Source organism: Aspergillus campestris (genome assembly GCF_002847485.1).
Source record: "Aspergillus campestris IBT 28561 chromosome Unknown P168scaffold_12, whole genome shotgun sequence".
In the NCBI taxonomy this organism is placed as follows: Eukaryota; Fungi; Ascomycota; class Eurotiomycetes; order Eurotiales; family Aspergillaceae; genus Aspergillus; species Aspergillus campestris.
The window spans coordinates 345,121-372,361 of record NW_020194347.1 but is presented as its reverse complement, the minus strand read 5'-3'; the positions used below and the strand labels follow the sequence as shown (position 1 = coordinate 372,361).

The 27,241-nt window shown below is 50.5% G+C and overlaps 9 protein-coding genes across 9 annotated transcripts; 4 read left to right on the top strand and 5 right to left on the bottom strand.

The window, feature by feature from the left end:
- Positions 1-366: 366 nt before the first annotated feature.
- Positions 367-2,491, top strand: P168DRAFT_299439 (FAD-binding domain-containing protein; the record flags this gene model as incomplete). Its single annotated transcript, XM_024838342.1, has 5 exons — positions 367-441; positions 509-656; positions 819-1,002; positions 1,058-1,262; positions 1,313-2,491. 5 exons carry the CDS (start codon positions 367-369, stop codon positions 2,489-2,491), a joined length of 1,791 nt encoding a protein of 596 aa, XP_024689707.1.
- Positions 2,492-2,704: 213 nt separating this feature from the next.
- P168DRAFT_242453 (carboxylesterase family protein) lies at positions 2,705-4,581 on the bottom strand (the record flags this gene model as incomplete). Its single annotated transcript, XM_024833803.1, has 4 exons — positions 2,705-3,781; positions 3,847-3,985; positions 4,031-4,404; positions 4,453-4,581. 4 exons carry the CDS (start codon positions 4,579-4,581, stop codon positions 2,705-2,707), a joined length of 1,719 nt encoding a protein of 572 aa, XP_024689706.1.
- A 2,496-nt stretch (positions 4,582-7,077) lies between these two features.
- P168DRAFT_307004 (uncharacterized protein) lies at positions 7,078-9,637 on the top strand (the record flags this gene model as incomplete). Its single annotated transcript, XM_024839072.1, has 2 exons — positions 7,078-8,547; positions 8,920-9,637. The coding sequence occupies exons 1-2, from the start codon at positions 7,109-7,111 to the stop codon at positions 9,635-9,637; spliced, it is 2,157 nt and encodes a 718-aa protein (XP_024689705.1). The 5' UTR covers positions 7,078-7,108.
- Positions 9,638-13,061: 3,424 nt separating this feature from the next.
- On the top strand, positions 13,062-14,565 carry P168DRAFT_329845 (cyclo-L-Trp-L-Trp prenyltransferase; the record flags this gene model as incomplete). The annotated part of the gene is made up of 2 exons (XM_024841518.1): positions 13,062-14,251; positions 14,307-14,565. 2 exons carry the CDS (start codon positions 13,062-13,064, stop codon positions 14,404-14,406), a joined length of 1,290 nt encoding a protein of 429 aa, XP_024689704.1. The 3' UTR covers positions 14,407-14,565.
- A 240-nt stretch (positions 14,566-14,805) lies between these two features.
- P168DRAFT_284652 (S-adenosyl-L-methionine-dependent methyltransferase) lies at positions 14,806-16,295 on the bottom strand (the record flags this gene model as incomplete). Its single annotated transcript, XM_024836142.1, has 4 exons — positions 14,806-14,983; positions 15,055-15,410; positions 15,490-15,993; positions 16,062-16,295. 4 exons carry the CDS (start codon positions 16,293-16,295, stop codon positions 14,806-14,808), a joined length of 1,272 nt encoding a protein of 423 aa, XP_024689703.1.
- A 312-nt stretch (positions 16,296-16,607) lies between these two features.
- Positions 16,608-19,214, bottom strand: P168DRAFT_299436 (type III PLP-dependent enzyme; the record flags this gene model as incomplete). Its single annotated transcript, XM_024838341.1, has 5 exons — positions 16,608-16,697; positions 17,795-17,898; positions 17,978-18,520; positions 18,588-18,983; positions 19,049-19,214. 5 exons carry the CDS (start codon positions 19,212-19,214, stop codon positions 16,608-16,610), a joined length of 1,299 nt encoding a protein of 432 aa, XP_024689702.1.
- A 2,763-nt stretch (positions 19,215-21,977) lies between these two features.
- Positions 21,978-22,869, top strand: P168DRAFT_329844 (GNAT family N-acetyltransferase; the record flags this gene model as incomplete). Its single annotated transcript, XM_024841517.1, has 2 exons — positions 21,978-22,777; positions 22,833-22,869. 2 exons carry the CDS (start codon positions 21,978-21,980, stop codon positions 22,867-22,869), a joined length of 837 nt encoding a protein of 278 aa, XP_024689701.1.
- Positions 22,870-23,073: 204 nt separating this feature from the next.
- On the bottom strand, positions 23,074-25,025 carry P168DRAFT_59029 (uncharacterized protein). Its single transcript, XM_024842032.1, has 2 exons — positions 23,484-25,025; positions 23,074-23,436 (listed from the first exon to the last, which is right to left on the bottom strand). The coding sequence occupies exons 1-2, from the start codon at positions 24,745-24,747 to the stop codon at positions 23,417-23,419; spliced, it is 1,284 nt and encodes a 427-aa protein (XP_024689700.1). The 5' UTR covers positions 24,748-25,025; the 3' UTR covers positions 23,074-23,416.
- Positions 25,026-25,808: 783 nt separating this feature from the next.
- Positions 25,809-26,808, bottom strand: P168DRAFT_292981 (copper transporter family protein). The gene has a single exon (XM_024837715.1). It carries the CDS (start codon positions 26,633-26,635, stop codon positions 26,114-26,116), a length of 522 nt encoding a protein of 173 aa, XP_024689699.1. The 5' UTR covers positions 26,636-26,808; the 3' UTR covers positions 25,809-26,113.
- Between the last annotated feature and the right edge of the window lie 433 nt (positions 26,809-27,241).

Genomic DNA, 27,241 nt, shown 5'->3' with positions numbered 1-27,241 from the left:
CAAAGCATCTAGATAGGGAACAGCCTACATCAAAATACACGCCGCGCTGCTCCTACATACGATAGAAGTACACCCACCGACTCTTCAATGGAAACCCCACGGACACTGGATATTGATTTACATCCACGCGTCGATTGCATATCCAACGACCGTGCATAAGATCAGCCCTAACTACAACAGCAACAGTGACGACAGCAGCTGTGGCATCTGCAGTTGAATCAATAACTTGACTGCGGTCAGCATGCATCTTGTTCAGTATAACTGTTTACTGACCGCTACACCATCCACATGGCGAAAAAGCATGGCTTAAATAGGCTTTATGTTCCAGATACTTACAGTATTATCGATAGTGAATAATCAGCTGTAATGGCCATTCTGCGGGTTCTAGCACTAGCCCTAGTGGGCACCAGCTGGGTGAATGCGGAAGCGAGTTGCAAATGTGTATGGTTTTGCTTTCATTATATGGGCTGGTATTTATCTTATAGAATAAGTGCTAATACTTCAGTAGGGCCCTCGCGATGAATGCTGGCCGTCACTTGCGCGGTGGGATGATCTGAATGAGTCTTTGGCGGGGAGGGTCCTGCCCAATGTTCTTGGGATCGAGGTTTGTTTCTCTGAGAATGAGGAAGACCAGAATACTTGTTTGGAGCTTGCTGGTCAGTGTGTTGAGCCTACTGCTGGGGAGTATATCGAACAGATCCTGCTGGGTGGAGATGGAATCGACGAAGGGGACATGCTCGGAGATGCAAACATATTTGAAGATGCAGACAGTGAAGACACACTATATGGAGATGAGGAGTACACCCCATCGATGCAAGCTTTTCAACCAACTGAAGCCACCTTGGAAACCGACGAAAATATGCTATCCAAATGTCCTTTACGCCCCGCCAGCGCATATATCATCCGCGCCACGGAAGCAGACGACGTCGCAAAAGCGCTTGTCTTCGCAAAGAGTCACAATCTGCGAGTGTCTACTGGATCTGATCGCGATGACTTGCAAAGGTATCTATCCCACACTACTCACGCCGGTGCGATTCCAGCTAACAGGCAACTGTAGATCCCGCGCCAAAGGCACACTACACATCTCAACCGCCAGCATCCGCAAAGGCACCGAATACCACGAATCCTACCCCACCGACTCGCTATGCCCACACACGAAATGGAGCGGCAGCGCCTTCACCGTGCAAGGCGGCTACACCTGGGCTGAGCTCTACACTAAAGCATTCGCCCAAAACCTCATAGTCATAGGCAACACCGACCAAGTACGTATACCTCATTCACTCCCACCTCACACATAACTAACAACCCCTAGACCGCTGAAATAACAACATCCAGCGACACCCTCCACCCCCCACTCCACACACTCGGCCTCCCAGCCGACCAAATCCTCTCAATGGATGTCGTCCTCGCATCAGGCGCCACAGTCTCCGCCAACGCCTGCCACAACCCCGACCTCTTCTTCGCTCTCCGCGGTGGTAGCAGCACAGCCTACGGTGTAATCGTGTCGACAACGTTGAAAGCTCACCCGTCGCGCCCAGTCACTGCGCATAGCCTCCAGGTGTATCCCGCGCCGCACAGACGGGACCCGATAGCGGGTGCGCTGGCCCTTATCGACGCTGTGGCGGAGATTCTGGCGGCCTATCCTGCGCTGTCGGAGGGGGAATTCTCTGGACAAGGTAGCTGGGGCGTGGAGAAGGTCGGCGAGGGGATACATCTCCCGGGAGTTCCCGCTGCGGTGCTGGCTAATGGGGGGTATAGTCATGTGGTGGCTAGGGTCGAGAACGATGGTAGTAATGGTGGTGATGGCTCTTCCCGCGCGCTTCTCGACACTGCTCTCATGGATGCTCTGCGTTGGCGGAATGGGTCGTCGCTTGTTGTCGAGGAGACGGTGACTGAGTATGCCTCGTTCGGGGAGTACTTCAACGCGGTTGGTGGGATGAATGCGATGGCGTATGGAAAGGCGGCGGTGACATCGCGGTTGCTAGATCGGACCGCACTATCAGCTGATACAGAGATGCTGAAAGAGATGTTGCGCATTACAGCGACGAATGCGCCTGAAATGCCGCATCGTGCGACGATCTGGACCCACTTAAGTCTCGTTGGACGGGGAGAGGACCCGGGGGACCGACATGTTAGTGTGCATCCGGCGTGGCGGAGGAGCTGCGCGGTGATGGCGCCCATGGCGACGCTGCCCGGTGATGCAGATAAAGGGGAATTTGAGAAGGCTCAGGTGGATGCGACGCTGAGGAAAGGCGATGCGTTGAGGGAGCTGGCGCCGATGACGGGGGCTTCGCTGGGGTGGAAGGATGCGCGGAACCCATGGTGGAAGACGGACTTGTTTGGGGATGGGTATCCGCGGTTGAGGGCTATTAAGGAGAGGTATGATCCGGGTGGGATGTTTTATTGCGAGACTTGTGTGGGGAGTGAGGATTGGGAGGAGATAGAGAAAGATGAGGGAGAGGAGGGAGAGGCTGTGTTATGTAGGGTGTAGTCGGTGAATTACGAATAGTGAGGTTGGATGCAGATACAATGACATTCTGGATTTGTTCTAGACCCTATGCATTGATTTCTTAGCAGTCTGTCCCCACACATTCTAACAAGTATTCCGTAGCCCCAGTTCCTACAAGATCGCAAATTCAACAGTCTGTTCCACACATCTTGGCGTTCCGAGATGCCTTCAAGAGCCACTATAGTACTATAGGTACTAAGCACCCCCATAGAACGGCGCAGGCTGCCAAAACTCACACCTCTCATTCTGAGTCGGATCCCTCACAACCGTAATATCCTTCACCTTCAGGTCCATGATATGCCCCTCGGAACCATACTCCTCGAAGACAGGCCCAATTGACGAATGCGGTTTACCGTCATGCACAAACGAAGTGATGTAATCCTGGATCGCGAACGCAACAGAGACATTAGCAATCTTGCCCTCTGAGACAGAATTACCCTGCTCGGGGTAGAACGTGTACAGAGTGTCCGACGAGTGCAGCGCAGGAGCGATATCAAACAAGTAAGCGTAGGTGCGGTTTCCATACGCGCGGCTGACCCAGTTCGTGTTGCACTGGAAGACGACGTCACCGACGGCTAGAGCCGCACGCTGGATGGCGTCCTTGTAGGGGTTTGCGCCGTCGAATACAGCGGGGTACACGGTGTTGATTGCAAAATCGATGACCCTGTCCAGGATGCCTGGGAGGCTTGTGCGCAGGAGGCGGGTGAGGCCGTCGGGGTAGAAGTTGTAGGGCGCGGTGAACATGAGGCCTTCGTTCGCGGTGTGCGAGGTCATGATGTTGAGTTCGTGGTCGAATTGTCCGCCTGCTAGGAGCTGGCCTGGGAGCCTGGGCACGAAGTCTCCATCGATGGTCGGTCCGTAGGTGAACGTGCCGTAAGGGGAGGCGGCGATCTGGAGGACGTTGGCTCGGATTAGAGCCGCGGAAGACTTGTTGCGCGCTTGGTCGAGGGTTTTGACGCTCAGCATGTGGAGGAATTCCCGGTATGCGTTCTGCTGGTCGGCGCGCGAGAGCTTGGGCTGCCAGCCGGGGCTTTGCAGGATGGCTTGCTTGAAGGGGGCGGGGCCCTTTCTGCCGCCGTATGCGGTGATCTGGTGGATGAGGGAGCCGGATCCTGCGGAGATGCCCATGACGGTGACGCGGGTGGGATCGCCGCCGAAGAGGTGGATGTTAGTTTGGACCCATTCGAGAGCTAGGCGTTGATCGTGCAGCCCGGCGTTGATTGTGCCATCCCTGCCAACACCGTCGCCTGCGAGCCAACCGAAAGCGCCAACCTAGGGTTCGGTTAGTGTTTGTTCGTGGACATGGGGGATTGGGATGCTGGGAAGGGAGAACATACGCGATAATTGATGGCGACGAAGACAAACCCATCACGTCCAGACTGCTGGTCACGCCCGATCAAACCGGCCGGAGAGACGCCACTCTTGTCGCCATTTGAGTACCCTCCACCGTAGAGCCACACCAGAACAGGCGCGAGTCTCTGCTCGGAGGTACCATTCTTATGCTGAGCCACTAGAGCTGACGTGAGTCCCCTCTTGGACGTCGCATTCTTATTCTGAGTCCTGTCGAAGACCTTCTTTGGCACTACAACGTCCAGAAAGAGACAGTCCTCCGTGATGCGCGGGTCCAAGCCGGGTAACTTCATATTAAGCGAGATATTGAGAGTTGGAACATCGAGTGACGGATCAAAGGGCTGACCAGTGAGATAGTTCGACAGGAATCCCGGGGCAATGGTCTCCCAGAGTGGTTTGGCCTGGGGACACACGCGACCACGCGCCCCAGTCTGGATCAGTGAGCGGTTCTCGGCGGCGGGGGGGACCGGGGCTCTGAATCTCAGGTTGCCCAGTGGGGGAGCGGCGTAGCGGATGTTGGTGAAGTTGTACAGTCCGGTGGATGCCTATCTTGTTAAAGAAATCGATGTATTGAATGGGTGATCAGGACCTACATTAAGGGAAAAGGCCCGATGCAGTTCGTAGCCCAGGTCAACGACTGGGAGTTGAGGGGCAGGACACTGCGCGATAGCAGCGACAGCGAGAATGAAGAAGATGGAAAGTTTGAGAAGTACAGACGCCATCTTGACGCTTTACAACTCAGCTCGATGATAAGGAAAGCACAACAGGTCGGAACTACACGTCCACGGGTGGTGTGTTGGGGGTGCAGAGAGAAAGAGGGGACTTGAATTTATAAGAGATCCAGAGAGAAGAAGTGAACAATCCATCAGAATTTTCCTGTCAAGATGGTTGAGCTAACTCTAGTAACACTATAAAAGAGCTGTGATTCACTGTGGGTAAATGGTTGCCAGTAATTTTCTGGAGCTCACTGACAATGGTAGTAATAATATGGATGATATCCATATCATAGCAGACTTCGATAGTCACTTAGTAGATGATTATTTCATGAGTTCGAGTATACACGTTCGAGTCCCCACTACTTCTATCTATCTTGATAGGATCCAGTGCTCATCATGTTCTCTGGCATGTATATGCCGGATGACATCTTCCTTAGGAAGGAAACAGTGGATCAGCCCTATTGCTAATCTTACCTAGTGACTAGCTGTGGCTACTGCACTGTTGGTCAGGAGTCTAATTTATATCACTGGGGATATACAAGTGATTGGGTTGATTAAATTCCTGGAATTCCATGGGTCTATGCATGTCACACATAGCAGCATGTCACACATAGCAGTCATATATTATAGCCATCCAACCAGAGGATTGATCAGTGGACAGGTGAACAAGGTAGATGTCTTGCTAAGCCTATTAACCCTCTGCTAGTATCATCCTGGTTAGATGTAATGAACTGGTATAACTAGATATCTATAGATTAACCTCACAACAACGGATTGTTTAGGTTTAATGAGTAGTTATATTAAACTCTATATATAACTAGGTTGGGGGTTGAGATCAAATACCATGTTGCCTAAACACGCATTCCTTGTGCAAGAGCCAGAATATCCGAGTCGTCATTCAATCTATGTGCTTATGACAGTGACTACCGGCAGTCCCCAGCTGTGCTATCATATGGGCCCTACTATGATCGAAGTGCCCGGTCTGCCCTTTGGCGAGTCCTTTTGCTTACTTCCCACAGGTGTACTTGAGAATTTCAGGTCATCAATATGGTGGTTCCTATTTATACGTGCTACTTTGATATAGGGATAGTCAGTCAACTGGCTTGAGGTAAGTCATCTGCATTTGCTGTTTGGATTCAACCACATTCTTGACCTAGTCATCCTTGATATCTTTATGCATTTTATGAACGTTCCCTTGGATGCTTATATAATCTATGCACACACTGCAAGCAGCAGCATGAAGCAGCCACGCACTGATTCTAACCAAAAGGACGTTTTGCCTGGCATGAATCTGATATAAACCGGAATACTGCATCAAGCTCCGTCACCGATCTTATGGCTAAAATAAGGACAAGCGAGACCATGCGGTGTACGGAATGAAAACCTGATATGCACAATCAAAATGTATATCTGCAGCACCCACAGCCTAGGGCATCAACACCGACACAACTCATGAAGTGGCCGTGGAGATCTGTCTTCTTTCCTCGGTCTCTCCTTTTCGGTACATCCGGTTCGAACGGCTCTACTGGTAACGCGCTGGATCCTTCCCCCTCGTCTAGGATTGCAGCCGAGAATCAATAGCACTGATTTGATACTATTTTGGCCATGGCACTGGACCGGTGGAGGCAACTAAATACGCCACCCCAATCAACGCGCATCCCCGAAATTCGGAGCCCGAGGAAATTTTCACCGCATTTTGCGTGATCATTGCCCCTCTCGGTCAAGATGTGCCTGGATAGGATGACTCAGCTCGAATCGGACCGAGGCGCGTTTGGTGATTGGAGCAGCGATGGAAGAACCTTGGATGGTGCCCCTGTTGAACCCGGCAGTTTCCACTCCTCGATTGGATTGCATTGATATTAACTCTGCAACTGACAATTTTGGGTTCTTAGCTCGGGCAAGCTTCCTTGGGGTGGTGGTGGACGTTGCAAGCACATTGTCCCTGCCGTGATCCAGCTTTATCAGGTGGCGGGAAGATCGGTCCCGTTCGGTTATTCTTATTTGGTTCGTCCGTACGGAGTCCTGTTCTTTTATTTTTCTTTTCTTTTCTTTCTTTTATCTTTCTAAAATAATTCAATAATTGACCCAATAAGAACGACCATGGCTTTGTTTAAAGTACCGGAAATCGTGGTGAAACCGCCGAGGACCCACTCGCCGGCCACTCGCCGTTCCCAGCCCTAACCTCACGTCTCCGAAAATGGAAGACTCCCACGTATCATGCCATATCCGAAGGTCACGAGAACCGAATCCAGAGGAAAAATCTCTTCAATGCCTAAATGCGTCGACCAGCAAACCAGGCGGCCAGACGTGGATTTGCAGCGGCCATGGACCGGAGACGAGAGAAGACCGAGTTCCACCGCATCGTGACCTGGTGGGCCCGCCTAAAGAGATTTTCGGTTTAGCACCATCCTCACATCCAACGCAGGCAAATAATATTAATAGCTCCAGCTGATGTTCGTGTCAATCCTCCACCTTAGCGTCGACCAGGCTGTCAGCTTTGTCGGAGACCCCGCCTCAGTCATATTTATTATGAATGATCTCCCGAATTTCCCCCTACCCCGGACTCTTCGACCAGAACACTCACGACCGCATCCTTCTCTACTCTCGGGCAGCTAGGTTAGAAACAGCCGCAAAGATGACGCTGGAAGACCTTCCCAATGAGCTGCTGCTGCTCATCGCAGCCTATAATGACAACCACGGCGACACCCTCAGCCTCGCGCAATGCTGCCGCCGATTCTACTCCCTCCTGCGCCAGGAGATATACACCTCAATCGACTTCACCTACCTGTGTCCCTGGGCCCTCAGCCGATTGACCCACACCGTCATCGAGCACCCAGAGCTCGCCCAGAGCGTCCGCAAGCTCTCAATGGGCGTCCGCAACGGGTACTGCCCAAAGTCGCACCGACCAAACACCAAATACAACGCGGCAACGCTGCTCCCCGCCGTGAGCGCAGCCGCGCACACCCCGGACGAACAGCAAACCTGGCAAAAGGCCCTCCAATGCGGCCAGATCGACCCCTGGACAGCCCTCCTCCTCCCCCTCTTACCGAACCTCTCCCAACTCAAGCTCAAACTCGACTACCCAGCCAGCTACCTCAACCGGATGCTCGAGCGAGCCGTGCGGGGCCAAAAACCCTTCGACACAACACCGCCCTTCCCCGCCCTCGAGCAAGTCTCCGCCACCTGGCACGACCACGAAAACGGCATCTTCTCGTCACGACTCCTCCCCTTCTTCTCCTTTCCGGCCATGCGCCGCTTCCAGGGCCACATGGTCGTCGAAGACCACATCGCGGGCCCCGCCCCCGAGCTCCTCAAGCGCCGCGAGTTCTCCGGCGTCACGGATATCGATTTGACGGCCGCGCACGCCGAGCAGGGCCTCGGATACTTGCTGCGGGCGTGTCGCGGGCTCAAGTCGTTCCGGTATGTGCACGCGCACGCGAGCATCTCGCTCAAGGACTTCAATCCGACGCGGTTCCACCGCGCGCTGGAACCGCACCGTGAGACGCTTGAGAGGCTGGAGTTCCGGCTGGATGACGGCTTCGGATGGGGGTCGACGGGGTCGGAGCGCGAGGATGACTTTTTTGGGCCCTTGGCGGGGTTTACCGCGCTGAGGGAGGTCGCGCTGCGGGCGGCGAATATTGTCGATTGGAGTAAGGGTGATGAAGGGTCTGTTGGGGCGTTGGCGGGGAATCTGCCCCGCGCGTTGAGGGTGCTTGCGCTGGATCAGTTCGACCAGTGTGACATGGGCGCTATGGTGGCGCAGTTGGAGAATCTGGTCGGCTGTGCCAAGAACAGGTTCCCTGATCTGGGGGTGATTGATATCCAGGGCGATTTGCACGACGCGGGTGGTGGGGGCAGGTCGATGAAGGAGGAGGTGATCGGTGTGACGGAGAGGTTGAGGGGCTTGTGCTCTGAGGCCGGCATTGATTGTCGCTGGTGGAACCGCGAGGGTGGTTATACTTATGCTTTTTTGTGAGCGTTGCTTTTAGGGATTTTTGGGTCGAGTTTGGTTCATTCTGCTTGGTTGTTGGCGATTAGACAGCGTGCGATTAGGGCTTCCCCCTTCTATATAGATTATACCCCTGCATGCCAACGCAAGCCGGTATGCGCTTTTTGAATTTCAGCAAAGGAACATGTTGCGGTAATTCGATCTATGTCATTATAGAGTAGTAGACTTCTCTCATATACATGCTAGGGCCTAGATGGTATCTGCGTGATATCACGCCGCCCATCTCACTCTCAATCCTAGAAAGGGGCACATCAAATTGAAGACGATAGCACTCATCAAAAAGATCTCACAAACATCAAAGCAAGCATGTCATAATAAAGGACCTCGAGCCACAGCCCACCCGCCCTCTCCAATACGACGTCGTCCCCGGATCAGGCAACTCCACCACCCTCCCACCCCCATCTCAAAACACCTACCCATCCCAACAACTCCTTCACATCTTCAATCTCAAGTCCTCACAGTATGGTTTTCTACAACCTCGTCTTCTACCGCGGTGACCACTGGCACGAAAGCAACAAACCCAATGGCGGCCGCGACAACCGCTACCTACTCATCGCATCAACGCGCTCCAAAGCGGACCTCCTCTACCGCGTCCTCCAAGAAAACAAGTCCATAACAGGAGGGCGCAAATTCCACGAACTGAAGCGCCTCTCGCCGCAGATGTGGTCGTGGTGCGGCGACGGGCCGAAGGCACTCTACGACGCTATCGAGAAGATCAATATCGGCACGGCGGAGGTTGCACCCCAGGAGACGAAGGAGATCGTGTTGGCTGAGCTGCGCGGACATGTCTTCTTTCAGTTTCTAGATGCGTGGGATACGCTGCCGTTGGGGTTTCCTGTTTTGAGGGCTGATGAGGGGGGTGTTGCAGATCGGGTGAATGGGGGGAGGTTCTGCGTGAGGAGTCGGCGGTGGCCGGGGCGGTTTTGGGCAGTGCATCGGGGGTCAAATTTTTGTGCGATCGTTGTTTCTGAGTGGGAGAGGGCGGTGTTTAGGGTTTGGATTGAGGGGGTGGAGAGGGATGGAGCGGAGAAGGAGGGGGTGGGGGGTTGTTGATGACGGAGTGGGATCGGGTCAGGGTTTGTGTGGTAACTGAAGAGGGGGAACGGATTCTAGCAAGAAAGACAGCGAAGAGTGATGGGAATGTTTATTTGCATTTTGATGGCGCGGCCGAGGAGGAGCTGGGGTTGACGCTGGGTGGGCTGCTTCATGGGGATGTTGGCATTAGTGCCGTGAGGCGGTTGGAAGCGGACGGGGAGATGAGGGTGTATTTGTTTCCGTTTCTGGTGGAGAGGTCATTTCAAAGGGGAGAAGATTGGGAGCTGGTAGATGGGTGATGTCTTTCTGTTTGGGTGATATAGAGCGATGGAAATTTTGTATAAATGAGTAAATGATAGAACTGGTATATTGTACATCGTATGAAGACGGCCTGACTAGGCCTGATCTTGTTTCTAGTCCTCGGGTCCAGAACATCAAACAGTCTTCAAGTCAAACTACGACTTCAATCTCGCAAGTTCCTAGAAAGATTGGCAATGCCCAGCGATTCGATATCCTCAACGACAGCCTCGTAAACTACGCCCACAACGCAAGGACCGCTGCGACAACACTGAGAAGGGTGGTTAACAGGATCTTATTGGGGCGATAGGGCACTCAATATTACTAGGACCTGGGGGATAGATTTTGTTCGCATTCTTGAGGTTTACAAGAGTGGTTAGTTGTTAAGTCTGAGCCGATTGTCCCCCCGTGATTAGTACGTTGATCGCGTGTGATGTGTGACATTAGCTGCTACACCAAGAAACTTGATTAGTATTTTCTATCGGGCTTAATCTGACTGATATCCCTAGCATGTGACGAGATAGAATTAGATAGTATTAGGCGAAGTATTGAAACATGCCGGTAGGTTGAGTTGGTGATAGCGACATTGAACTTGCTCTTTCCGAAGTGCTAGATAGTTTATGGAGCTCTATTGTCTAAAATGAGTTAAAATAATAGATTCTTCATGCAAACAGTAATTGAATATATGGTCGATTTTCAGCGGACATCCACAGTGACATGGTCTCTAAACATTTGCGTTATTACGCGTTGAACGTGCCAGATACCTCAGTCGCGCTGCTGTCACTGCGCCTGCGCTAATGATACCAACAAAAACTCTACATCGGGATTCTCTGATAATCTAAGCGCATGAATGATTGTAATTTCGTTGAATAGACGTCGAGACAGACCGACCTGTCCCCCCTGTATGTAGGGAACAGTACACTTTTAGGAATGGCTTGAATTGTATATAGATAACATAGTGGATTTTCCTTCCCAGTTCGTACTTACCTCAGTGTGATAAAGAATACTAGAATTCTAGCTGCCTAGAGGTCCACACGACATGATTTCGATGCAGGGGTATCTTGAATGGTTTCAGGTCTAGGAATCCCGAAGCACGACAATCGTGTTCGAGGGGACCCAAGCTCAATGACAGCATGGCATTTTGATTTGGAGTAAGTTGGTGTTTTATCAGAGAAGAAATGTTCATTGTAGATGTGCAATTCACCAAGCCATGTCAGCAACACTCGAAGCTAAATGTGGCAGCGTTACAGGGACGGGGGAGAAAGTGGACGTGAGAAGATAAAAACACCTGATGTTTACTTGCAGCGTATCATTGGCTTGATTTGGGAATTATCAAATTTGATAAGACACCAACCAAAATACTCTGTACTTCGAAATGTTTTGACACGCTCTTGGGCCGCTGAGCAGTCACATTCTGCTCGACGGCCACGCTGGAATCGAGGTGAAAGAAAAAGCCAATATCAGTGCCATGTAACAATTGGTGTGTGATTCAGAGCCTGATCAGATAAACTGATTTCAGCAACATGTTCCGTCTGCGAAATGCTTCATGTTCTTCGCAAAATGTTTCGAGAGTTAAAGCCGTAATACATCGTGTGACATGCTAATGTGGCCGAACGATAACAGGGTGCAACCCAGCCTTTTGAAGATCAGAGCTCTCGGCAAGATGCATGCATCCACTACTTTTTCTGGTAAAAAAGGCCTCGTGGTCTATTTTCCCTTTGCTCGACCCACCCCATCACATTACGTTTATATCACCAAGTATTGCCATTCCGACTGCAGTTGGCCAACGAGCGTTGCAAGACATCTCCCCAACGCCACTACGCGGGGTGACCATCAAGTAAAAAATTTATGAGATCAGTCAAGACGGGGATATCCCTGAGTGATGATGATACTTCACCCATATCAACATAGGTTTTCATGTGAGAGAAACCTGGAAACAGCCGAATAGATCGCCAGGCGATATCGTGGCTTGCGCTTCCATGATGAAGTGGCTTTTTGACTCGTCAGCGGAGGACAATAGCGGGTTTTTCTCCCCTAATCAAACTTTACCCAGCAAGACATAGAATCCTTGATATTCGAGTCATGCCGATGACTCAGAGGAAAGGTAAGTGCTGACCACTACTGATTGCCGTACGGTGTGACGCTCAGGCTGTGGCTGCTTCAACCCGGGCCAATCCGGACGGAAAGAACCTGCTGTGTGAGATAAACCCGGGGATTGACGGGGTAAGATTCTCATAGTCAGCTTTATTGACATAGTCAGCTTTATTGACATAGTCAGCTTTATTGACATAGTCAGCTTTATTGACTTGCCTAGTGCATGCTTGAAACCATCATCCCAGTGTCATGCCTTACAAGATTCTAGTATTGCCTGGTTCATCCGCACGGCTAACCCCTGGATCCGTGAGCCTGATCGACGTGGGTGCAATATGTTCATTCGCCCTTGTTACTGGCCGAGAATGAACCGATTGGCTTGTCCCCTGGATCAGGATCATTCTTGATAACAACAGCGTGTCTAGTGTCCGGGTCTGTCAGACGTGTTGGGCTTCAGCGTGGAATTCTCGGAACGCCTAATCAAAGCTGGTCAGGGATCGTCAGTCCCGTCCAATGGAACAAACAACCACCCTGATTTTTCGAGTTAGGGGTGAGTGACAACATCTATGATCTTATCATCTGATAAAGTTTGACAAGTTTTGGCAGCCAGTATCGCAATTGATGACATCCAGAAGCTGCAGCGGCTAGTGAGGATTATGAGAAACATTCCTCGCGAACACTAGGTGATCACATCACCACTACTGGAACCATCCCGGCTCTCTCATATCCCCGCCACTTCCGGAGCTGCGACAGTAAGATATCCCTGACTGAAGTGGTATCTCTCCTGGCAGTATTAGTATAGTTTCCGGAGGGTGTACACTGTGCTCTGATCGCCAGCGCCAGCGATCCCACTACTAGGGTTGAACTTTACAGTTTCCACATAAGCAAGTAGTTGTATGTCTATGACTGAAAGTTTCAGTCAGACTATCACACATATTCAAAGGCAATCCCATACCTTGCAGCATTTTCCACAAATATTTTCTCAACTATATCACACACTTCATCATACTGTATCCATTTTCCATATCAAGAACAACGAGTTCCACACCACCCAATGTCGTCATATGCGTATACAGAGGAAGCACTCGCCTCGCAGGGCAAACGATCTGCCCTGATCCCCGCGACAAGACCGTACCACTCTCTAAGCAAATGTCTGATATTCGCGAATCTCGACCAAGACCGCTGGTGGCACCAAACGGCCCCCATCCTCGGCGAGATGCTGTTCCGCGCGGAGTACGACGTCCACCAACAGTACCAGTATCTCTGCCAATTCGGAATGCACCTAATCCCAATGCTGGGACCCTTTCCGGACCACCGACAGCCCGAACTGTGCTCCACCCTCATCGGCGGCGCCGGGAATCTGGAATTGAGCCAGAACTTCACCAGGAAGGGAGCGACCATTCGCGTCGGCCTGGAGCCCCGGTGCTACAGGTCCGTCTACAACGGCACCACCCGGTTCCAGTACTCCACGGCGAGCAACGCATTAGAAACACTCAAGCACCTTGGCAAAAACATTGACCTGGAGCTCTACCACACGCTGACCCCCAAGCTTACCCTCACCGACAGCGACCAGGCCCTCCTCCCCGCATCTAGCCCGGCGCTAAGATCACCCATATCTGCGCAACTCATGCTTGCGATTGACCTCAAAGACGGCGACTTTGGCGTCAAGCTCTACCTGGTGCCGCCCCTCAAGGCCGCCGTGTTGGGAATCACTCCGGCTGAATTACTCTTTACCGAGCTCGCCAAGTGGGACACGCGGGGCGCGTTCCACGCACCGCTAACAGTCCTGCAAGACTTTCTGACCACTGCTCCCGACCCGCCCACGGTCCTCACCTTCGGTTGTGACCTTGTGCGGCCCGAGGCAACACGGCTCAAGATATACGTCCAGGAGCAGAACGTCACGTTCGAGAATGTCCGGCGGGTGTGGACGCTTGGGGGCAGGCTGGACAACGAGGAAACCCTCACTGGCCTAGCCATGGTTCGGGAGCTGTGGGAGGCGCTGGGCGTCCCTGAGGGGATTCGCTCGTCCACTCGGCCTCCTGTGCTTGGCGATCCGCCGTTCGAGAGTGCCATTCTGTTCAATTTCGAACTGAACCCGCTTGATCCGCTTCCTGCGCCGAAGATTTATATTCCACTCATGGGATTGGGTGATATGGTCATTGCAGATGCCTTGGTGGAGTTCTTCCGCCGGAGGGGCTGGGCGGGGCATGCGGAGACTTATGTTGATAATTTGGCCTCGTACATGTAAGTTTCTGGATGGGATTTTGTTCGACAGATGACAAGCTGACATAGTGTGTAGACCTGGACTGGATGTTTACAAGACCACTGATCTGCAGGGTATCTTGACTTTTTCGTATAGTGAGCGGACGGGGCCCTACTTGACGATGTATTACCGCTAGGTCTACTGGGGTTCTTTGGCGGTCCTGGTGATAGGCATAACTAATATGAGGGTGCAGTGTATGCGGGAAATTCTGGGGAGCGCATGCATTCAACATGTATTGGGCTGGCTGATGGTCGTCTATGCTTCTGTTTGCAAGTTGGTTCGAATCTGTGATGTTTACACCTTTGGTTTAGGGTTATGTTTTTCTCACATGTCCATCGAAAGTCAACTATGCACATCTAACCGACGTAGTTCATTTGACTAGTGATTTGATATTCGAAAGTTGAAGCCTTTTTCTTCAATGAATCAGTTAGCCTTAATAAAGCCTTCTTGTAATTTCATCAATGAACATATTTCCAATATCCTCATACCGAGCTAAGTATCTCAAGGTATAAATTTCTAGACAACAACCAACTGTCTAAAACTTTTCCTTCTCCTCATCGAAAGCCATCTCAATGACACTTGTCCAAGAGTCGCTGGGCAGCGTTATATCAACTAATCTCAGTCTGGGGTCCGCCATCCGTGGCAGAGCCTCAAACTGCGCAGTCGTCCGCTCGCGGCCGTTGCTCCCGGAAAGCATGTACGTATCAGACCGGCTGTGTCTAACTTAGCTTGTTGAAGGGGGATACAAAACAACAGGGAAGAGATATGCCAAAAAGTAACATACCTCACAGCTCGCTCCAACCAAAGCGATCCAGCGCCCGGCTCGGGTCGCACAAATTCACTGATAATGATACGATCCCCAGCCTTCATACCCTGTGCAATACTTCTCAGAATCTGAGAGCATTCCGTATCCGACCAATCGTGGAGGATCCAGCACAATAAGTACACGACCTTCCTGTCGGGGAGAGCTGGTTGAGCCTCGAACATGTTGAACGGCTGGAAGCTGATCCGGGATCGAAGCTCGTCCGGCAACGCAGCTTCCCCCTTCTGGCAAGTAACTTCGAAATCTTGCACGATGAAGCGCAATCTTGGGAATTGTTGTGCGAGTTGCTTGCTGGCATGGCCTAGAGATCCGCCCACCTGTGGGACAATCAGTCAGTTGAGGCAATTCCCTTCCCGAAGGAAAAAAAGAGGAGGGATGATTCAAAGGCGCACTTACATCAACAACCGTAGCATCTCCCAGACCTTTCCAGTCAAATCCCGAGATCAGCCCGTCCTTCTTATAAGAGCTCATATATTCCATACTCCCGCTCACGATACTATGCAGCTCCTTGTGCTCCTCCGCATACTCGAAAATTGCCCGGTCAGTGCCCATGGCAATATTGAACCCGGTCTTGCGAGGGTCTTCGGGGGATCCCCACTTGGCCAGCGCGTCCGCGATGTGGTAGCACGAGCGTTGCAGGTACTCTTGACCCATGGTCAGGTAGGCGTCTATGCCTTTGTATGTGGCCAATTTGTGGGACAGGCGCGTATGCGCGACATTGTTGGGCTTCGGCTGGTGGAAGATGTGCACACCCATGAGGGTGTACATGACCCTTTGGACGGTGAATTTGCTCAGCCCGACGGATTCAGCCAGCTCGTCGTAGCTGATGCTGCCGCTGAGTGGCACAGCATGGGCAAATCGGAACTTGTTTGCGATGCGGACAGCTGCGGAAATGTCGGCCTGTGGGCAAACCAGTCGAGTCAGTAAGACATGAGCAGTGGGGAGGGTAGACAATTGACGCTGCGTACTGAATTGTAGGACTCGAGCATGGCCAGATCACCGGCCATCAGGTCGGCAAGGGTCAATGCCGTATCGTAAATCCGCCTTCGGGCCTCGTGAAATTGCTTGGCGCCTGGGCCTGAAAGCTCAGTGGCGTCGGGATCCTCCACATTGAACGACAGCTTCAAGTTCTGCTGCTGTAGGAAGTCGGAGATGACTTGGGCGGATTCCGACACCGTGTTTGCTAGTTTCGAGACATCCATTGCGGTGGAGAGGCTTGTTTTAGAAAGGGGTGCTAAAGGGCAGAAAAGAAAGGCGAGACTTGCAATTGCTGCCGTGGAGATTGACGCTGTATTGGTTTGAAGGCGATTATGAGTAAATAATAGGTGCATTTATAAATCGCGCCCAGCGTGCCCACACTCCGCCTGATAATGCACAGTTCAGGGGTCTGTTCAATAACATGTGTGCAGATGCGTGTCAGTGTGACCTGCCCAACTGGACAAGGGTGGCACTGCAGCTGTTGCCATGCTTGGATAGATTTCCTGGCAGAAGTACAACAGGTGGAAGTGATTCACTCACGGTAGGTTGCATGGAAGGTGTGACGATAACCCTAGGGGATAGTTCTGATTCCTGTGGAAACTCATATGTGGACGTATGTGGCGCTGCTGTATTCTGTGTTAGTATTGACATGCCCGCTTCCCCATGTAGACCCTTTTTCCTGGTAGTTTCAATGTAGACTGGTGGTAAATAACATGGTATCTGCTGACCTTTCTAAGCCAGGCACCCTTGGCCTGTCAAAACAGAAAAAACTTGGTCACTGTTCACGGAAAACAAATTGGAAACAAACTTGAGAGATAAAAAAGGGGGGTGTAGTATTAGGAACCCTAGAGTATCTAGATTCCCAAATGCCAGGAGTGCCATGCAATGAGACTATGTCTAGACATAATTATCTTCCATGTCCTTCCCAGCACTGCAGAGTCTCATTCCACACCCAGGTTTCACAGTAAAATGGCCCTTGGTATTCGCAAGACAAGGATATTTACTGATATTCCGAGGCGGTACAGATTGCTAATTCATTAGGAAACACGGCGTTGACCTTCAAAGAACGCTAGACTATAAACCTTGCCATGCTAAAGTGGAGTTATAATAAAAGGTGCCATGTGGTATGCCAAACCATCTTATCTTATGGAGATAGTCGTGCGCTTTCATAGGTTGTAATTCAACAGAAGCTGTTCAGTTATTTGAAATGTTCAATGATTCTTTCTTTGGGTTTACATTGCCCTCTACCTAATTGTCAGTCATAGATAAGTTTACTATCCGAGTGTAGAAGCCGCTGTGGCACCATCTCTATCTTGAGTTATGGGCTCTCATTTCTAATGCTTTACCATCCTGTCAGGATTCTAATAAGTCCATTCTCTTTGCATTACTCTCAATACACTGTATGACCATTGTGCTGCAAGGGTTCTGTGCAAGCTCACAACACCACAATTCAAAATGCCGGTGTGAAAATCCCGATGCGTGTGGTCACCCCAACCCTTCTAAACACAAATCACGACTTTCCCTTCCAATGTCAGATTGTATTTGAACAATCAAGATGGTAGACGGTGTCTCAGTTATTTAGAATATCCCAGTATGTATATATCACCGTGATTCAACTGTATATTGTCACATCCGGTCACTGCGTATTGCTGGCGTCATAGCGGACAGGAATAGATAGAATAGCATCTTTGTACGTCCAGCCACCGTACAAACGCTCCGATACACTTTTTCGGCTTTTTCCATGCCCAATCAGCTCACTGTCGAGATAAATAACATGGCGGTGGCTGGGAAACCCATTGAATTGAGTAGCGGTGGCCGTAGTATAAGCTGGCCATTGAGTCAGTCTCTACCTTCTAGAAAACAAAATGACTGAGATAAACAAATAAAAGCCGCAAGTTAAACTTACCACCCATATGCGTATACTTGAGCCAATCTCCCACTTTAACCTCAGACTCCATGTCCATCTCCTCCACAACACGATCGGTACTATCGCAGGTCGGCCCCCATATGGAATAACGACGCTTTCCCTTGTGTCGCTTCCCCCCTCCTTCCAAGGAATGAAAACCACTGGGTACCAGCGATGGGTGTAACACCTCTTTCTCAATCAACACGTTCATGAAACTCCCGTACACCCCGTCATTCTGGTACAGCATGTCCGGTTCCGGCTGTGCGCCCGTCTGTAGCCGCCGAGAAATGACCTTGCAGACAAGGGTGTAGGCACTGCGCGCGTAGTAACGCCCTGGCTCTGCCATGAAGCGCATCCCTGTGGGAAACTCCCTTCGCAGGGCTGCTTGTAGCTTGGGCGCGAATTTCTCGAAGTTGGAATCTTGGAAGCCGCCGCCGATGTCGAGGACGTTGATCACGAATCCGAGGGCTTTGCCTTGTTCTACTACTATCTTGGCTTGTTGGATTGCTTTGATGTACGATGCGAGGTTCGAAGCACCCGTTCCTGAGGAAGACTTGGGTCAATATTTCTGTCGCGTGCTTCCCAATATCTATGGGATAGGGCTACCAACCGACGTGGAAACTAACGCCGGACACCTCGAGCCCGAGTTCTTGGGCGCGTTGTAGGAGTCGCCATGTGGAATCGATAGGTGCACCATATTTCTTGCTCAGGTCGATGAGCGCATCGCTGTCGCTTGCAAAAATGCGAAGCGCGAGCTGTGCGTTGGGGTGGTATCTTTTAATCGTGTCCAGCTCGTCGAGGTTGTCAAACGTCGTCCAAGGGACGCCCGCCCTTTGTGCAAATACCAAAGACGAAGCTGTCTTGCACGGGTTTGCGAAGATGATGCGTGCGGGATCGACGCCCAGAGCAAGAACACTGCGGAGCTCTTCGATGGAAGCACAGTCGAAGCCGGTGCCGAGCTCGGCGAGGAGTCGAAGGAGATTTGGGTCGGAGTTGCATTTCACGGCTATAGAAGGTCCAATGTTAGGTTGATATCAGTATATCTATGGTACCTTTCAGAAGGGAACGTACCGTAAAAAGGATGGACATCTGGCAGATTCCGCTTCCAGCGACGATGCTGGCGAATCACTTGGCCCAAATCTGCCACAAAAAAGGGTTCGTCGTCCTCAATACTGACGCCATTTTGGCCTAGATTCGATAGCCGTGTCTGTATCAGAAAGTCGATCAATGGGTCCATGTTTTTGCGATCTATCTGGTTACTTCTTTGTAATGTACCTGAAGAATTTGGGGGTTATTTATCCCACTAAGCAGCCCGTGTGCACTTATAACATGATTTGCATGATAGGATGCAAGTGAACCACTTCAAAAACAGTATCTAGGGAGGTGTAAAATAGATCTGCATATTCGTCGATCTTGTTCCTAACATTGATGTTCATCACCCCTTTGTTGCTCTATAATGTAACACCTCAGCTGGAGAGTCAAAAGCCACATCCAGTATTTGTGAAGGGACTTCGAGTACAGTACCTCCTCCGTACCTGTTAGCACTCGCTCCATACATGGTTTTAATCAATAGCCCAATAAAAGCCCTAGCCAAAATTAAAACTATCGTCAGCCGTCCAAATAGAAAGTGACCACAGCAAGCCAAGTCTGAAAACGGAGCCGATATACATTGGCTCGGGCTGATGTACATTGGATCGGGCTTTCTTCAGGTTCAAGTGGGTTTCGGGAAGCTGAAGTGGCTTTGGCAATGAGTAATCTGTATATAAGGCACTTCGTTAATATTAGAGCGCTTCTAGAATACCATGACAACTGTGTGTCTGGCAAGCTGAATCTGCGGGGTTCACATGGGCACGGAAGTCGGGGTAAGCAACTTTCAGCTGCGCCTAGATTGTTTAGTATGTGATTATCCCAAACACGGGGCTGGGGCAACATGGCTTCAGCTTTGGTGATGCACCTGGAACAAATTTTCTGTGACTCGTCAGAAATAACATATCTTTAAGGTTATTTGACTACTCCGTACATAGTCGTTCTATGTTATACCACTGCGCCACGATCACGGACTTCAGTGCTTCAGGGTTTCTGTGTCCCCGTGATACGGGTCCATTATCTCGAAATGGTCTCTAAAGTCAAGAGAGCTGGATATACACCTTATATGACGAAAGCTTGTCTTTTCGGTGGCAAAACTATCTTTACTGAGTGCAACAATGAACTTGAGTCAATGTTTCATGCGCATAACTAGTTGCTCTAAAAGGGGAATGGGCTAAGTGGCTGAGGAATTACCACAAACAGTTCGTCACCTAAACAAACCACAAACAGTTCATCACCTAAATAAACCCCAAATAGTATGTCTATTGATCTACCCTAGCGTGCCTTCTGCCACAATTGACTAGGATTGGGCAGGCATCTCATACTTTCCATGGGAGATTATCTGCAGATTGCTATGGCAGTCCAGCAAACATGGTTTACTGAAGATGATGATACAGTTGATCAGTCGGATATAAAATGACGTCTATCTTGAGTAATGTCTGTAAATAGAATTCTATCCGGCGGCAAATTAACACAATATCAATCCTGCCTACATGGATTCCCCGTTGAGGACCGGTTGATTCTGATCCCCTCACAGTGTCACCCACACATCGCAACGATTAGTGACTTCCCCTTTGAAAAACTATATTGCAGAAGGAATTCATGAAGAGCCCGTCCACCCGTCCATACACCCGAATGATACCCCTGCGGCGCGGGTCCCCTCCACGACACGGTCCGCGATGCATCCCAAATTAGCATCATCCCCATTCACGATAACCATTCCTTGAGCGCGATGCATGATCAATTCACGTGCATGAGGGTATGGGTGAGATAGACCTCGCCAACTGCTGACTATTGGCTTGAGTTCCAATGAATGGGGATATAAGAGTGGGTGGGCGGGTGTGGATGACGAAGTCCAATATCTTTAAAGACCACCTCTAATGACCGACTCCAAGCTGCATGGATAAATCGACTTTGCGCGTAATGCGGTTGTTGCTGATAGCTCGCCGTTGCCCGTGCAGCTGGTCCAATATTCTATCTGTGCCGAAGGGGGGCTGGCTTGTCGTTGACAGGGACGGGACTCTCCCCGTCTCGTATCTGCGGGGAGCATGATGAGAGCCAGACAGGTGGCAAGATCGGATTTGAGTCCCGCCGTCTCTTAAGATGAATGAAAGTAGTCTTATTTCCTTGACAGAAGAATCTTGATTTCACGGATGCCACATCAAGTCTGAGGGGCGGTTCCTGTGGCCTGGTATAACTACCTTGTCCATACATCACCCTGAGAGACAGTGATAGCAGCCGCCCATATTTCAAAAGATGAAGAACACTTTAGTGCAAGGCCCATGCAAAATGCTAGATTTTGGAATCTATACATACCATCGAGGAATCAAGCCCGACGGAGCTGGGCTGGCTGAAGTTGACGAGTTTGTGTCTTGCTATTCCATATTTATTCTTGTCAGGGATGATTTGAGACTTTGCAAGCGCCAACACGAATCTGAAGCTAGTGTAAGTTCTTCTCAGGGTTATCCCACTCAGCAGTTGTGCCATTCACTGCGTCACTCAGGAAGTTCTGGTTCCACTTGCTGACTGTGCGGTGTCAGCACAAACACAAGTTTTGCACTTTCCTATCAATATCCATGGTTAGGTTCTTACTTTACTTTTTTCTGTGATTCTCCAGAGTGGCGATCCCCGATTGAGCCATCTCAGGAGGAATCTGCTTCAGTGGTTGTATTCGATGGATGGTATACCGTCTAAGTAGGGCTAATGCAACAAGTAGGGGTTAAAGCGATGCCTTCGTTCGCTTCAAAAAGGGACTACTACATATAATTGCTAGTTCTACATCTCCCATTTTGATTATATACTCTGTCAATATAAATCACACAGCAAGCCTACAAATCCAGGAGCTCTTAACTCGCACGCAAATTGGATCCTGATTTCCCATACCCTGTCTCTTGTAATTAGGTCCTTCTTCACAATGACTACAAACAGTGAATACCGTGTCTACACTGCGCAATCCCGCCCCGATCTTTGGCCCGACTGGAACGACGAGAGCCACCCATTCTCCACCATTTGGGCGAATTTTCTAAGAGGAGACCTCACAGATGACTTCTACCTCTCCAAGATCCGCAACTACGAAGAGCTAAGAAAGTTTCAATTCTTTATTGTTCGACAAAGCCCCACAGAGCCCGAAACCCTCGTTGCATTCGCACAGTCCATTCCCTTCTTCTGGCCCGAGCTAGAAGCCACCGGCGGACGCACCGGCCTATCCTCCCATCCTGAAGTCCTACAATCCCTACCAGACGGAGGTTACGATACTATCTTGTCCCGGGGAGTCGAGCAGTGTCTTGTCCGACAGGGCCTCCCTCCACTTGCGGCACCCTTCACAGATGACCAGGCTCGAGACTCGACCAGAAAGAGTAATAATCGACCCAATGCGCTGTCCGCTCTGTCTATTGCTGTGCTGCCCGAGTGGCGGTCAAAGGGCCTCGCGGAGATGATGCTCGGTTGTATGAAGGCAGCTGCTCGCGAGACGGGGCTCGAGGTTCTGGTGGTGCCACTGCGTCCTACCCGCAAGGCAGACTTCCCGACTGTTGATATTTCAGATTATGTGACCTGGAAGAGGGGATTCGGCCCCACGATGGGCCCCGTGGGACCTATTCTTGCGGGAGATGGCGGGCGCGTTGTGAACGGAAAGCCATGCTTACCTTTTGATCCTTGGCTGCGGAAACATGTTTCCCTTGGGGGTCATGTTGTCAAAGTCGCACGGAATTCGATGTCTGTGCAAGGCAACATGGACCAATGGTCTGAATGGACTGGGATGGATCTCCAGAGGGCTCTGGGGGGGTTACGAGATTATACCGCATTGAGTTCGGTGACTGGCTATTCTTTGGTTGAGATTTGCCTTCCTTGTGGCTTGGTGCCACTAAGGTATTATCCAAAACAGAATCGGTTTGAGTATGATGAGCCTAACGTTTGGGTGTGGCATGAGTTGGAATAGTATATTTGACCTAGACTGTTTGGATGATACCATGTTACTTAGTTTAGTCTATCAGTTCCATTTTTCTTTATTAATTCACAATATATCATGATATCCAGCAATCTAAACCATGTCCCCTGATATGGAATACCGTTGCCTTGCCTACATAAAAATTAATGCAGTCTACGTGCTATTGTTCTACCCAAGAGTGATAGATTGGAATCAGCAGAGTCTATGCGGCCCACCACAACCTGAGTTACCCTATTATAGCATCTGGTGCAGCCACGGAGCATGTTTGATACCTTCTGTCTGACAAATAAAAGTATGATATAACAATATACACTATTCTGTAGCCTTGTCCATGGTAATGATAGCCAGTGTGATCTTGTTGGGCCAACATCCATCCCAAGCATCAATGTCATAGATTGCTCAAAGTATCAATGATTTCCAGGACAAGGTTTGCATCCTCCACCATCGCCGCAGCCATTTCTAACACATCAACATCTTCATCTTCCTCCTCTCCTACCATTAGTAACCCTGATATATCACCATGATCATCGCCAACTGCATTCCACCGCCGTGGCTTCGAGATGATATCGACATCGCATCGGAACGATGTCTTGAGGTTCTCCGACATACAACTAAACACCGCGTCACCCTTAATATACCACTTTTTTCGGAAATTGCAGGTCCGAAAGGTCGGCGTGCACGATGCTGGAATTTTGAGATCTATCAAGCATGGTTCATACGCATACGCTTGATGATCGTCTGTCGGATAGAACACGTATTTTGTCTCCCACGTCTGGTTAGCGACCACCGCGTCTGCAAACTCGCTACAGTATTCGGATGTCACCACATTCCCCTTGCAGCGGATTCTGGTGGTTTCTTTAAGACGCAACGTGATTTGCTCCAGCGTAATAGGCGGAAGAGGGAAGTCGTACCCCAACTGATCTGGTTTCTTGGAATTAATCGGCATCGCACGCACACAGACCGACAGCGTAGTATCACTCCCAGCAACAACGAGCTTGGGAACGGCAACAATCGGCATAAACTGCAGACTGGGCTTCGTTGAGAAGGCGCCTTTGAACGACTCCCTGAACGATAGCTTCCGGTTTCCAATAGCAGGGTTGAGGCGTAGCGTTTCGACGGTCAATCTCTGCTCCTTGCACACCGACTCCTCTGCTCTCCGTTCCTCATACGTGTCCATGGACATTCGCGCTGTCGTCACCCACACCACCTTCAGCGCTGAGCCCGTCACCTTCGCTTTCTTTTTCTTGTGTGGTTCCGACTGTATCGCCGTGATTGTATATCGAACGTGCCCCCAGCCATATTCGTCCTGCGCTGCCCCGTGATTGATCCGCTTCGGCTGGATCATAGATGGCGGTAGCGCGTATCCGGTATCGAGCTCGAAGTCTTCGTTCTTGGGCCAGGAATGCGTCCAGTAATGGTGCTTTTTTGTCAAGTCGGTAACTTTGGATAGGCCTTGTTGTGTGGTTTCTGGTATTGTGATCATAAAGCGCCCATCTGTGCTCTTTCCGCTGCTCGCCGGTTTCAACTGGATGACTTGGTACAGTAACGGACTTCGATCCCTGTAGCGGAAGTCGAAACTCCCTTTGAACCGGAGATAAGACTTGCTGCGGCCTTCGAGAATGAGATACACCGAGCTTTTGCTGCTCGGGTCCCAGCCGGTGACAGTTCCAGCTATGGTGTCGCCCGGTGCATACAGTCTGTTGGGGTAGTCAAGCGATAATTGCAGATGGTTGTGCATTTTGTCAGGCTGGATTGGCGATATTCGAGATCGAGAAGAAGTTGAAAATAGCCACTGGGACAAGTATCAGGTTTTTTCTGTTTCTTTTTCGCCCTTATAAGCCTTGATTCAGGCTGGCCCCTCTTTTATGCAGACACTTTTGACTCTGCCTAAACTGTCTAAACTTGATGGTGTTAAACTATTGCCCATGCCCCGATGGGTTATGGTGCAGCTTCATTTTGGAGGATCTAGCATAGCCCCCACGTAAGGCGCTTTCCCTATGATTAGCTTGACTCCAGGACCAATTGCGGTGGAAGGATTGTTCGTATGAAGAGAGAGCTAGCTGTTTTGATATAGTAAGGCTATGTTAGCCCCACGCCACGCTTCTTCAGCTGATAGTCCTTCACGCTGTTGGCTTTGCTCAACATTTGCAACCAGTAGGATGGCATCTTTCCTCAATTCTCCTCGAGCTTCGAGATTTTACATCACTGCCCACAGAACGATTCTATCTCAACCGGAGCCAGGTCCTTCATCTTCGGTGTTTAGGGCATCCGTGGGCACGAGACTTGTCAGATATATATATACCTGTATCAGGACCACACGTCTTTTTTGCGCATCTCTATCAGACACCTACGATGTGACCCACATGATAAATAAGGATTTTCGAGTCTCAGGACACTGCCACACGTGCCATCTACGGAATTAGCCCAGCTGTTTACTGCCTAGCCACCGAGATCATAAAGAATGTACCCCAGTCCAATGAAGGTCCTCAGGCAGTGATTGCAAAATGATGAAATATTACCCCGCGATACCGAGTATACATGGATTCTGCAGGGACAACCTACGACTGTGAGGGAATTGTTGGTATCTAATTACGAGAATGAGTATGGGCTTGGTACTAGCGCCGGGATTTTCAGCCAATCAAAACGTCCCAAATTTACCCAAGGTCGCGCCTTCGACGACTCGGCCACTTTTACCTAATTGGCTGACGATCCCGATAATACCAGGTAGCCTGAGGCATCTATTTTCCATCATGATTTGAGGGGGAAAACTCATCATTCGTAAGATTAGATGGATCAATTATATACATGAAAGACAACCATTCCGCGCAGCATGTCCGAACATGAAGCGATCCAGAATGAGCATCTTTCTTTACACTAAGGTGTATCGCAACCTTCGTGCTGGATTTCTCACTTCACCGCTTTATCAATGGGAGAGTTGACTGGCAGCAGCCAACCCGCCTAGAATAAATGTCGCAAACCAGACGCCTGCCAGTATAGAAATGAAATATCCCACGTTCATCGTCATAACTCCAAGCATCCTGTGAACCCCACGAAGTTAGTGATCGAAACGAAGACATCCCACAGGTCCCGCCCCAAAGATACACTCACAGTAAGTATCCAACACCAGCCACGACAAGATCGTACGTCGCGCGTGCCCCTGCAGAATTCACCCGCCACCCGGACCACGCCTTGCCAATATCACCCCAGAAACTGCCACCGACTTCTGCAGGAACTTCTCTCACCTCGACGCCCTTTTCGACGGAGGATTCGGACGGCGGGGAGAGCGGTGCGGGGCGGTTGGACCAGTAGCGGGCTTCGAGGATCGGTCGGAGAGCGAGGAGGACGCGGAAGATCACGGCCAGCGCGATGAGGAAGATACAGGTGCCTGCGTATTGGCCCCGGTTGGAGGGCATCCAGGAGTTGGAGTAGAGGGGGGTGGAGGTCGAGGTGAAGAAGGTCATGGCCATTTCAGACATGTACATCGGCATCGACATGCCGTCTTTGGACATGCTGTCGCCGTGGTCCATGCCTCCCATGCCTCCCATGGAGGTGCTGGTTGCGGATGGCATTGACATTGTCTTGGACATTGAGTCCATGTCTGTGGTTGTCATATCCATGTGATCCATGTTGGCGGTGGGAAAGGAAAGGTTTAGAAAGCAACCGTGACACGCGCGGGACCCTCCGGATATAACAAGGCAGTCAGTTCATCATACGTTTTCGAGTCTACAGATAAATGGCTAAGAACACTTTCTATTAAGTGAAGTGCAAACTCCTGGAACCTCCAATAATATGAGCCCCGAAACCTTCGCTTTTAGGGAGTCAGGGACATTCTGACGTTGTGGCCGATCCACCGCGGAGACTACTGCCGCCATCTCCACTGTGGCCCCGCACAATACCTTGATTTATGTATTATTATTGGCCCATATTCGACTGATGGAACTCATCGCGTGTTGAAATGTGCTCAAACATGCTCAAGCTAAAAAATAGTGGAGAGAAGCTTGGGAGAGTGGTTGTTGGCCACAAATACCCAGGCTCTTTAGGGTTTACTCACGCCCACCGAGATAGAACACTCTGCAAAATAGGCATATCTTGGGAGAATATTTGAGCGGATTTCCTGCATCTTATAGTTGAACAGGCTGGCTTCGAGAGTCTAGCCTCGGATTGTTTGCGAGACCCACTCACCATGCCATAATAGCAACTCAAATGTTCTCATGGCGGATTGATCCACACCG